The 11,333-nt window shown below is 52.4% G+C and overlaps 1 protein-coding gene across 3 annotated transcripts in view; it reads left to right on the forward strand.

Annotated features, from left to right (window-relative positions):
• LOC105524036 (CENPB DNA-binding domain-containing protein 1-like) overlaps nt 1-7,348 on the forward strand; it is a 30,763-nt gene extending 23,415 nt beyond the window's left edge. For all 3 annotated transcript variants that reach the window (XM_011959128.1, XM_011959126.1, XM_011959125.1), the window contains exon 2: nt 6,704-7,348. In XM_011959128.1, coding sequence (XP_011814518.1) covers nt 6,786-7,187 — 402 coding nt within the window. In that variant the 5' untranslated portion in view covers nt 6,704-6,785 and the 3' untranslated portion in view covers nt 7,188-7,348. The remainder of the gene's footprint in view (nt 1-6,703) is intronic.
• The last annotated feature ends 3,985 nt before the right edge of the window (nt 7,349-11,333 follow it).

Genomic DNA, 11,333 nt, shown 5'->3' on the forward strand with positions numbered 1-11,333 from the left:
AAAAAAAAAAAAAACCAGTCAACTATGCCAAACTAAGAGAAGTAACACAGGGGGCAAATGAAAACTCAGCTCTATATTACTCCAGGTTGGCGAAAGCCATGAGAAAATATACTATTATGGACCCTAAGAGCTGAAAAGGCCTCGGCATGTTGACTGTTCATTTTATTAGCCAGGCTTCTTCAGATATTAGACACAAACTGCAAACACTAGACCAAGAACCACAAATTCCATTCCCTACTTTGCTGGACATGGCCTTCAAGGTCTTTAAATAATAAGATAAAATTAGATAGCCTTGTGAAGATAAAAACAAGGAAATATCGCAGGCTGAATGGGATAGGAAAGATCAAGAAAGAGATAAGTGGCAGGTTCACCACGTGGCTACTGCCATTGCAAATTCTCTGCCTATCCCAAGGGCCCCAGGCCAGCCATCAGGATGGAGCCTAACAGCCACTAAGGAGCCCACTATCTGCTGTCACTATCATCAGCCTGGGCAAATCAGCTGGAAATGCCCAAATCCTCCCCAGCCATATTCTGGTCCTCAGTGACCCTGTCCTCACTGCAGACAAGCAGGGCATTGGAAACGGGACTGCCCCTCTCTGCCTTGTGCAGGAGGTCCATCACACAACCAGCAACCCCAGTTTGTGGGCCAGTTTGGGAGGATGGCAACCGCAAATGCCCCTACCTCTGTTCCTTGACTGAGAAACTTAGAGAACTCAGAGGGCGGAAAGAGATGACTGATGGGGTCCAGATGCCATCCAGGCTCCTGTATTTACCATCTCTATGGCTGAGCCTCAGGTATCCCTAACTGTGGCAGGGAATAAGATTGAGGGCTTTTTTGTTTTGTTTTCTTTGAGACGGAGTTTCGCTGTTATTGCCCAGGCTGGAGTTCACTGGCGCAACCTCGGCTCACTGCAACCTCTGCCTTCCGGGTTCAAGCAATTCTCTGCCTCAGCCTCCCGAGTAGCTGGGATTACAGGTGCCTGCCACCACGCCCAGCTAATGTTTTGTATTTTTAATAGAGACAGGGTTTCACCATCTTGGCCAGGCTGGTCTTGAACTCCTGACCTCATCATCCACCCACCTCGGCCTCCCGAAGGGCTGGGAATACAGGTGTGAGCCACCGCACCCCCAGCCAAGATTGAGTTTTTAATTTACACAGGAGCTACTTATTCAGCCCTAATTAGTTTTTTTGGTCCTTCCCTTTGGTGAAGGTAGGTGAGGGGGGAATGCTTTGAGTTGTCCTGGGGGAGGAGATTCTCCATTTCTGGTTTACAAGACCAGAGTATTGAATTATACTACAAGGACATTTTCATTTAAGTAGTTTATTTTCAGTTACGGTAGTGAGTGGTGTAAGGGTGAGGAAGGTAGAGAAGTATATGATGGATGCTGTCTGTCCGATGGCAATAAAAGGATATTTGACTGGCTGTCCTCCAATTCATGTGAGTGGGAGCAGGTCAGCCACTAAGATTCAGAATAGGCATTGACTTAATGACTGGAATATTATGCTTTGTTGTTTAGATGTGTTAAGTACGGGAGTAACTGCTGGAAAGAGAATGGAGAATATAAGGGCCAGTACGCCTCCTAGTTTGTTAGGGATGGATCATAAGATTGCATATGCAAACAAAAAGTGTTGCTGTGGCTTAATGTGGGGTGGGGTATTGAGGGGGTTGGCTAAAGTGTAATTATCTGGGTCACTCAGGAGGTCAGGCGAAAATAGTACTAGAGTTATTAGAAGGAGGAGGAGAAAAATTAAACCTAGAATATCGTTGGTCGTGTGGTAGGGGTGGAAAGTGATTTTGTTGGGGTCTGATGAAACCCCTGAAGGGTCGTTAGATCCTGTTTCATGTAAGAATAGGGCGTGAACAGTTGGTAGAGCTATAATGACGAAGGGTAAGGTGAAATGGGAGGCAAAAACTTGTGTAAGGGGGGCTCTGTCAACTGAGAATCCGCCTTGGATTCATTGTTCAGAGGCAATTCCAATATATGGGATGGCTGATGGTAGATTTGTAATTACTGAAGCACCTCAGGATGATATTTGGAGCATGTAACCTATGAATACTGTTGCTATAGTTGTGAGTAGGAGGATAATGCCAATGTTTCAGGTTTCTAGAAATATAAATCACGCGTAGTATAAGCCTTGGCCAATGTGTAAGAAGAGGCAGATGAAAAATATTGAAGTCGGCCGGGCGCAGTGGCTCATGCCTGTAATCCCAGCACTTTGGGAGGCCGAGACGGGCGGATCACAAGGTCAGGAGATCGAGACCATCCTGGCTAACACAGTGAAACCCTGTCTCTACTAAAAATACAAAAAATTAGCCGGGTGTGGAGGTGGGCGCCTCTAGTCCCAGCTACTTGGGAGGCTGAGGCAGGAGAATGGCATGGACCCAGGAGGCGGAGCTTGCAGTGAGCCGAGATTGGGCCACTGCACTCCAGCCTGAGCGACAGAGCAAGACTCCATCTCAAGAAAAAGTCATTGGGGTCTGGGTGTGGTGGCTCATGCCTGTAATCCCAGCAGTTTGGGAGGTCAAGGCAGGTAGATCATGAGGTCAGGAGATTGAGACCATCCTGGCCAACATGGTGAAACCTAGTCTCAACTAAAAATACAAAAATTAGCCGGGTGTGGTGGAGCACACCTGTAATCCCAGCTACTTAGGAGGCTAAGGCAGGAGAATCGCTTGAACCTGGGAGGCAGAGGTTGCAGTGAGCCGAGATCATGCCTCTGCACTCCAGCCTGGTGACAGAGCAAGACTCCATCTCAAAAACAACAACAACAACAGCAACAAAAAGTCATTGGTGACTGGGTGTGGGAGGCTGAGGCGAGAGGATCCAGAGTTTCCTGGGCAGCATAGTGAGATCTCATCTCCACAGAATAACTTAGCTGGGTGTGGTGTTGCGCCCCTGTAGTCCTAGCTACTTGAGAGGGTGAGGCGGGAGGATAAGGGCCAGACCTTTGTTTCGAATGTGCAGGGGCTGGACGACCTAGGCCTGCTGAATTAACCCTTTACGGCACACTTGGCTACAGCTGAAGGAAGCTTCTCATCTCACGATCATTTCCTTTGTTTCAATGACTTGTTTATCAGGGATCTTGGGTGTACTCTTGGATTGTGTTTGTGTGTGTGTGTGTGTGTGTGTGTGTGTGTGTGTGTGTGTGTGTGTATACCAGAGGGAACTGCATGTCAACTAGGGACAGGGCATTCTGTGTGGTCTGAAGGGCAGGCCCATGTCCTGTCCAGCCACAATCCTAGGCCAATGTCCTGGGACATTATGCGAGCTGGTGCAGTGAACACTTAGGGACACTGGCCACATGTTGACTGGCCTGATTGGTTGGTTGATCTAGGGGCCTGGCCCCTTTGTGCTGAGAGTAGGGCTGAGGATACTAATGCTTCCCTCTCTCCTTAGCATTGACCTAGGCTGCTTCTGAGGACTGGCAGTCTGGAGACCTGGCAGAGGCTGCCAAACCTTTTGTGGATGGAGCTCAAGTGAACTGTTAGTCTAACAAGGTCAGAGATCCTACATTCTGCTGACACCCTGCACTCCCCAACCCCTCCTCACCCCAGGCCATGGAGGGGCAAGGGGGCATATTAAGCAGCTGAGCCTGGTCTCCCCTTGCTCACCGCCAGCAGCTCCTGGTTCTTAGGTTTTGTCCTCCGCAGGCTCGTGCCATTTGAATAGTGGAGTAGGTGTTTGTCCCTGTGTCTTGGGACTCCAGGTCCCAAATTCACAGGCACAGGAGCCAGCCTGGGGCCAGAAGAAGGCAGAAGTGACCAGGTGGTGCTGCCAGATCACAGCTGCTTTTGACTGGGGCAAACAGCGATGCAAGGAAAGCCAGAATCCAATTTTGTACTGTTGGCATGCAGTTCACTTTTTTTTTTTTTTCTTTTGAGATGGAGTCTTGCTCTGTTGCCAGGCTAGAGTGCAGTGGCGCAATCTCAGCTCACTGCAACCCTCTCCTCCCAGGTTCAAGTGATTCTCCTGCCTCAGCCTCCCAAGTATCTGGGATTACAGGTGCCCACCACCACGCCTGGCTAACTTTTGTATTTTTAGTAGCGATGGGGTTTCACCATCTTGACCAGGCTGGTCTTGAACACCTGACCTCATGATCTACCCACCTCAGCCTCTCAAAGTGCTGGGATTACAGGTGTGAGCCACCGCACCCGGCCCAGTTCCCAATTTAAAACAGTCTCAGGCAGGCCCAGAGGATGTCTCTGTGGACTGTGTCCACCATGCCAGCCCGCAGTGTGTGTTGGGGGGCTGGGGTTCCTGGTGCCTTGGCTGTGCCTCCCGAGCTGGCTTGGATCTTGGCTTTGCTTTTGTCAAGCTCTGTGTAGCCCCATCCCCAACCCCAGCAGGCTTGCCTCACTCTCCACCCTTGGGCTCTGCCTGATTTTCCCAAAGTGGGTTTTCTTTGATTAATTTAGTTATTTCTGTTGCCCAGAGATAGAAGGAAATATACCAATTATTATCTGTCTTCCCATTTTATTATTGATTTATCTACTTTTGGAGACAGGGTCTCAGTCTGTCACCCAGGCTGGAGTGCAGTGGCACAATCTTGGCTCACTGCAACCTCTACCCACTCCCCCCTGCCATCCGCAACCTGGGCTCAAGCGGTCCTCCCACTTCAGCCTCCTGAGTGGCTGGAACCACAGGTGTGCACCAAAACGTCGGCTCATTTTTTAGTATTTTTAATAGAGCCAGGGTCTCACCATGTTGCCCTGTCTGGTCTCAAACTCCTGATCTCAAGCAATCCACTGGCCTCTGCCTCCCGAAGTGGTGGATGACAGGCATGAGCCACTGCACTGACCCCATTTTATTTTTTTAATTTATAAATTTAATATGTGTGTATCATAAAATAATTTTTTAAAAGGCATATACAGTTATAGCCTCACACCCAGTCTCCTCTACAGGTAGCCACTGTTAACTGTTGTCCTTCCTCCCTTCTCACATGTGCATATGTGGCACACACATGTATATGTGTATGAATGTAGGTGCATAAATACTTCCAAAGGAAGCCCCACTAATGCTCCAGGCCCTGCTGTTTTCACTCTTTCTCATGGGGGCCCTTCTAGTGATGTGAGCAACTTCTCCTTTTCTTTTTAGAGGATCCATAGGAGTCAGTTGCGCAGCCTAGCCAGAACATGTGGGTTGCTGTCTGTTTCTTACCCTAGAACACACACCCTTGCCCTGTCTGCCACTCCTCTTTGCACCCTCTGCCATTCAGGGCTGCCTGTACTCTGGATCCCCTCACGGCCTTCAGCCCCTGGACGTCCCTGGAGCCCCTGCTTGGGTACTGAGCACTGTAGGGGTGTTACACACCCAGTCCTCCCAGTAGCCCTATGTGGTTGCACCAGTTGGCCAGGGAAGGGAGCTAAGGTGGGTCGTGGCAAACAGCTCACATCCCATTTGCCAGCTACACTTGCCTTGATATAGGAAACCTTCAGTGCAGCCTTCCCAGGGGTGGCTCTGCCCTGTGAGGTAGATATCAAAGCTTGTCTGTGTCACAGTACACTCATCTGTTTGTGGTCCCGGCAGGTAACCCAGGAAGGAGAGAGGGATCTGCTCACAGACACTGACTGAGCATGCATGAGAAGGAGGGCAGAACAGCTGAGGAGCATTCTGGGGTCTCCTGCCAGGTGAGCAGTGACCACAGCCTGGCCTTCCCTTCCCTTGACTGCCATTCTTGGACCTTCCTGAAACCCTGCAAGGACTGGGAACTCTTACGGTGGCCCTGCCCAGATCTACCCCAGAGCCACACTCACCAGGTGTCCTGTGTGAGTTACTGGCATTCCTGCAACTTTGAGAGAGCAGCCAGGGCTGCTTTAGTGTAAATCTCTTCACAAATCAAGAGCGAAAGCAGAGTTCTGGGAGATCCTGTTAGTGGAAGAAATAAGGTTCCTGGCCTGCCCCCTGGTCGAGTGACACAGGAGACACTGGTCTGGTGGCTGCTTCTGGGCCCTGTGAAAGGAGGGACACACTTCCCTTTCCTGGGTCTCCTGCAGTTGATCAGGGTTATTTTCCATGCTGCGTATTACCTTTAAAAAGAAACCTTCAGGTCAGGTGTGGTGGCTGGCACCTGTAATCTCAGCTCATTGTTTATGGTGTCAACCTGGATCTTTGGAGAGGCCAAGGAGTAGGTGACTTGGAACCCTGATGGTCAGTGTGGGGGGCAGGGAAAGCTTATACAGTCCTAGTGTGTTTACAGAAGCTTGCTGCATTCCTGAGAGTGAAGTTAGTGTAGTGCATGGGGCAAACGTCCAGTGGGAAGTGAGCCTTGTGACCCTAATATGGCCCGAATCTGCTCCCTAAAGAGAGAGACGGCCGGGCGCGGTGGCTCAACCCTGTAATCCCAGCACTTTGGGAGGCCGAGACGGGCGGATCACGAGGTCAGGAGATTGAGACCATCCTGGCTAACCCGGTGAAACCCTGTCTCTACTAAAAACACAAAAAACTAGCCGGGCGAGGTGGCGGGCGCCTGTAGTCCCAGCTACTCAGGAGGCTGAGGCAGGAGAATGGCGTGAACCCAGGAGGTGGAGCTTGCAGTGAGCTGAGATCTGGCCACTGCACTCCAGCCTGGGCGACAGAGCGAGACTCCGTCTCAAAAAAAAAAAAAAAAAAAGAGAGAGAGACTTGGTAAATTATCTTTACCAGGTGTTACCCAAGCCTGTCAGTACTCCCCACCAGTAAGCCTTGTGTCCGAATTTTACAGCGCCGGTCAGGGCTGGGGCCCTAGTGGCGACAGTTGCTGAGATCAGCGGGCTCAGTAGCAGGAACACAAGTACCCCCTTGCCATGTCTGGAGGACACCTGCTCCACCGTCTGAAGAGGCCGCTGGGCACCCGCGATTACCGAGGCGTCAGGTGGGACCGCAAGGCCATCAACCTACAGGTGAAGCTCCAGGCACTGTGGCGCTTTGAAGCCGGAGAGAAGCTCAGTAGAATCGGGAAGGCGCTGGGGCTGTCCACCTCCACCTTGGCCACCATTCGTGACAAGGAAAAGATCTGGGCGAGTTCCCAGGCGGCCACCAAGTTGAGGCGTAGCCACAGCCTGATGATAGAGAACATGGAGCAGCTGCTGAGTGTGTGGATGGAGGACCAGAGCCAGCGCAACGTGCAGGTCAGTGTGGTGCTCATTCAGGAGAAAGTCCACGGCCCATTCAAGAACCTCAAGCAGCGGCAGGGCAAGGGCGCCTAGCCTAGCCCGAGAGCTTCGGGGCGAGTCGAGGGTACTTCGCTGGTTTCAAGGCGCGCCACGGCTTGAGTAGCATCCGGGCCAGCGGCCCCGCCGCAGGTGCGGACCGGGAGGCTGCGCACAAGAACCCAGCGCTAACGCGCAGGTGGGGCAGCTACCCACCTTGGCAGGTGTTCAACATGGATAAGCCCAGGTTCTTCTGTAAGCGCCTGCCGAGAGGACGTTCATTTTCCTGTGGAAGATGAGTCGGCCCCTGGGTCAAAGCCGCCGGAGACCTCCTGACCCTGCTGCTCGGTGGCAACGCGGCCGGCGACTTCAAGCTGAAGGCCCTCCTGGGGTACCCCTCGGAGAACCCGTGTTTCCTCAAGGGCTCCTCCGAGTCCAACCTGCCCGTGGTGTGGTGCTCGCACAGGAAAGCCTGGGTAACCGTGAGCCTCTCCTAGGAGTGGTTCCTGCGCTTCTGCTCCACAGTGGAGAGGTGCTGCCCCCAGCACGACCTTTCCTACAAGGTGCTGCTTATCCTGGACAGCACTCCCGGCCACCCTGGGAACTTGGAGGACCCCTGGCACCACATGCGCATGGAATACCTGCCAAGATCACCACGGCTTTCATCCAGCCCATGGACCGGGATGTAGCGGCCCTCTCAAGGCCTGGTACCTGCGGAGGATCTTCTGCCTGCTGATGGCCTAGGCGGACGGCCCAGACTGGCAGGCGACAGTGAGGGACTTCTGGAAGGACTACACCGTCCTTGGCACTGTCTACAATATCTCTGAGTCCGAGTCCCAGGAGGAACTCCCACCAGTTGCTCTGTTTTTTTTTTTTGTTTGTTTTTGAGATGGAGTCTGGCTCTGTCGCCCAGGCTGGAGTGCAGTGGCCCGATGTCGGCTCACTGCAAACTCAGCCTCCTGGGTTCACGCCATTCTCGTGTCTCAGCCTCCTAAGTAGCTGGGACTACAGGCGTCCACCACCATGCCCGGCTAATTTTTTGTATTTTGTAGAGACAGGGTTTCGCTGTGTTAGCCAGGACGGTCTCGATCTCCTGACCTCATGATCCGCCTGCCTCGGCCTCCCAAAATGCTGGGATTAGAGGCGTGAGACACCAAGTCTGGTCTTTTTTTTTTCCTAAATTAGAGGTGGAGTCGCGCTCTGTCGCCCAGGCTGGAGTGGTGCAGTGGTGCTATCTCGGCTTACTGCAACCTCCGCCTCCCGGGTTCAAGTGATTCTCCTGCCGCAGCCTCCTGGGTAGCTGGGATTACAGGGCCTCGCCACCATGCCCAGCTAATTTTTAAAAATATTTCTAGTAGAGACAGGATTTCACCAAGTTGGCCAGGCTGCTCTTGAACTCCTGATGTCAGGTGATCCACCTGCCTCGACCTCCCAAAGTGCTGGGGTTACAGGCATGAGCCACCGCGCCTGACCTCCTACCAGTTGCTCTGAACGGAAGGTGGAAGAAGCTATGGCCTGAGCGCGTCTATGGCAATGTGGGCATCTGGCTCATGGAAACTCATCTGCAGATCCAGGGCGACATCATGGTGTTGGCGCACAGCATAGGTTTTGTGGAGGTGGCAGAGGCCAACACGAGGGAGCTGCTGCAGTGTCATGGGGTGGATCTGTCCAACGAGGAGTTGATGAGATGGGAGCAGGAGCGGGAGGCCGGGGAGGAGGGCGAGGACAGCTTGCCAGTGTGCCGCCAGCTCACGGCCAGGCACCTGGCCAAGGCTGTTGCACACTTTGGTGCTGGCTTGCAGATCATCAGTGACAGTGATCCCAACTTGGAGCACAGTCTCAACATCTGTCAGGGCATCAGCAACATGATCAACTGCTACCAGGAGCTCTTCAAGGGGAAGAGAGGTCCCAAGTAGGACCTGGGTGTGAGCTGGAGGTGGGAGTTCTGAGGCACAGGACTTTGTTGGGGGAAAGAAGATCCTCCTGTCTCTCTCCCTCAGTGAAAGTGGTACTGTTCTGAATCCCACTTCACTATATTTAATTCCCCAGATTTGTTTTTTTTTTTTTTTTTGAGAAGGAGTCTCGCTCTGTCGCCCAGGCTGGAGTGCAACGGCATGATCTCGGCTCACTACAAGCTCCGCCTCCCAGGTTCACGCCATTCTCCTACCTCAGCCTCCCGAATAGCTGGGACTACAGGAGCCCACCACCATGCCTGGGTAATTTTTTTTTTTTTGTATTTTAATAGAGACGGGGTTTCACCGTGTTAACTGGGTTGGTCCGATCTCCTGACCTCGTGATCCACCCGCCTCAGCCTCCCAAAGTGCTGGGATTACAGGCGTGAGCCACCACGCCCGGCCCTTTAATTCCCCAAATATTGTTTTAATCTGTGTTAATTTATTATCTCAAGTGAACTTCCATCTCAAATACATGGTTCTCAAAAGCTTCCATGAACTCTCAAGTGTGACTTATGACAGCCTGGGGTCCTTGGAGCACAGTGTGCCAGTGACCTAGTGGAAGCCCAGGAGAAAGCCAGGTTCACTGTGCAGCGTCTCCCTCCGTGGTCTTCCTGGAGACTATCCCCACTTCACTGAGCCTTCCGTGTGTCCAGAGGTAGGGATAGCAGGGATAGATGGATATCCTGCTTATTTTCGGTTCACCTTTCCACTGACCTTCAATCCTGCAGACTGCAAAGATGGAGCCAGCTGAGCCCCCAAAGAGATTCAAATGTGGGTCTGAGTGGGAGGACCTCCCAGCTGCACACCTTCCAGCTGTGTTCCTCCTGGGCCCTGGATGCTTCTTGCCATGCTGTCCTCTGAAATGATGCTCTGCCCTAGCAGATCTGTGGTAGGTGAGCTAGTGAGGCAGTGCAGCTGGGCTCTGCCCTCCCGGCATCCCAGCCCTGTTGTGGGGTATCCGCATGGTTGCAGGCATCCCCTGGCCAGGCCTGGGTGCTCATTCTCCCTCTTTCTTCTTGTCTCCCCACTCTCCCTGCTTTCTCTGCCCTGCACTCCTTCTTTCTGCTGTTTTCCCATGGACTCCTGCGACACCCCCTAGACTCTCTTTTTCCCATGGATATGGGTTCATTCCAAGGAAAGGGTGGCATTTGGACACAAGGCCCTAGATCCCACGAGGGAGTACTGGGGGGCACCTGATGCCCCTCAGAAAGAGGCTTGCAGGGACAGCACATGGGAAAGCCATGGGGGATGTGATCCATTTGGGTAAGGACTTGGGTTTCAGGGCATGAGTTGGCTTCATTGCAGGATGCAGATCCTTAAGTGGGTGGCCTCTGTCTCCAGCTGTAGGGTCCTGCCAGGAAGCCTCTATATGAGTCTACCTCCCTTCTGCAGGACCAGAGAGGGGTTGTTATGAACAGCCCAGGGGATTGGTTGCACTAAGCTTGTCTTGAAGATTTTGCTGGGGAGTCCAGGTGCCCATGTCTCCCACCTGCTCTCCATACACATCTCTGCGCACCTGGCTGAGGCATTCCCAGACCTAACCTGCGTGTGAGGAACACTCCCAAGTGGCTAGGCCTCTTGCAGCTGAGCAGGCGGCTTCTGCACCAACACTGGAGCTTTCTCTGGGCTGTCCATCATGGGCATATCTCTGGATTCCTGGATTGCTAGTCAGCACCTCACCTTTGAGGGTCTGTGCCATTCAGTCTAGAATCAGAGTTGGATGAGAAATCAACTTTGAACAACACCTTTGGGGTGGGTGCATTGGCTCACACCTATAATCTCAGCACTTTAGGAGGCCGAGGCAGGAGGATAGCCTGAGGCCAGGAGTTTGAGACTAACCTGAGCAACATGCCAAAACCTTATCTCTACAGAAAATATCAAAAAAAAAAATAGCAGGGCATGATGGTGTGTGCCTGTAATCCCAGCACTTTAGGGGGCTGAGGCAGTGATTGCTTAAGCTCAGGAGTTTGAGACTAACCTGAGCAACACAGTAAGGCCCTGTCTCTAAAAAAAAAAAAAAAAAAAAAAAAAAGCCAGGTGTGGTGGCATGCACTTGTAGTCCCAGTTGTGGGTGGAGGATTAGCTAGGTGCTGAGGCAAGAGACCGAGGCACAAACTGTTTCAGTATAATGAATAAAATAGTTACGATAAGAATAATCATGGCCGGGCGCGGTGGCTCAAGCCTGTAATCCCAGCACTTTGGGAGGCCGAGACGGGCGGATCACGAGGTCAGGAGATCGAGACCATCC

This window comes from Colobus angolensis, unplaced genomic scaffold (genome assembly GCF_000951035.1).
Source record: "Colobus angolensis palliatus isolate OR3802 unplaced genomic scaffold, Cang.pa_1.0 Scaffold480, whole genome shotgun sequence".
NCBI classification, from domain to species: domain Eukaryota; kingdom Metazoa; phylum Chordata; class Mammalia; order Primates; family Cercopithecidae; genus Colobus; species Colobus angolensis.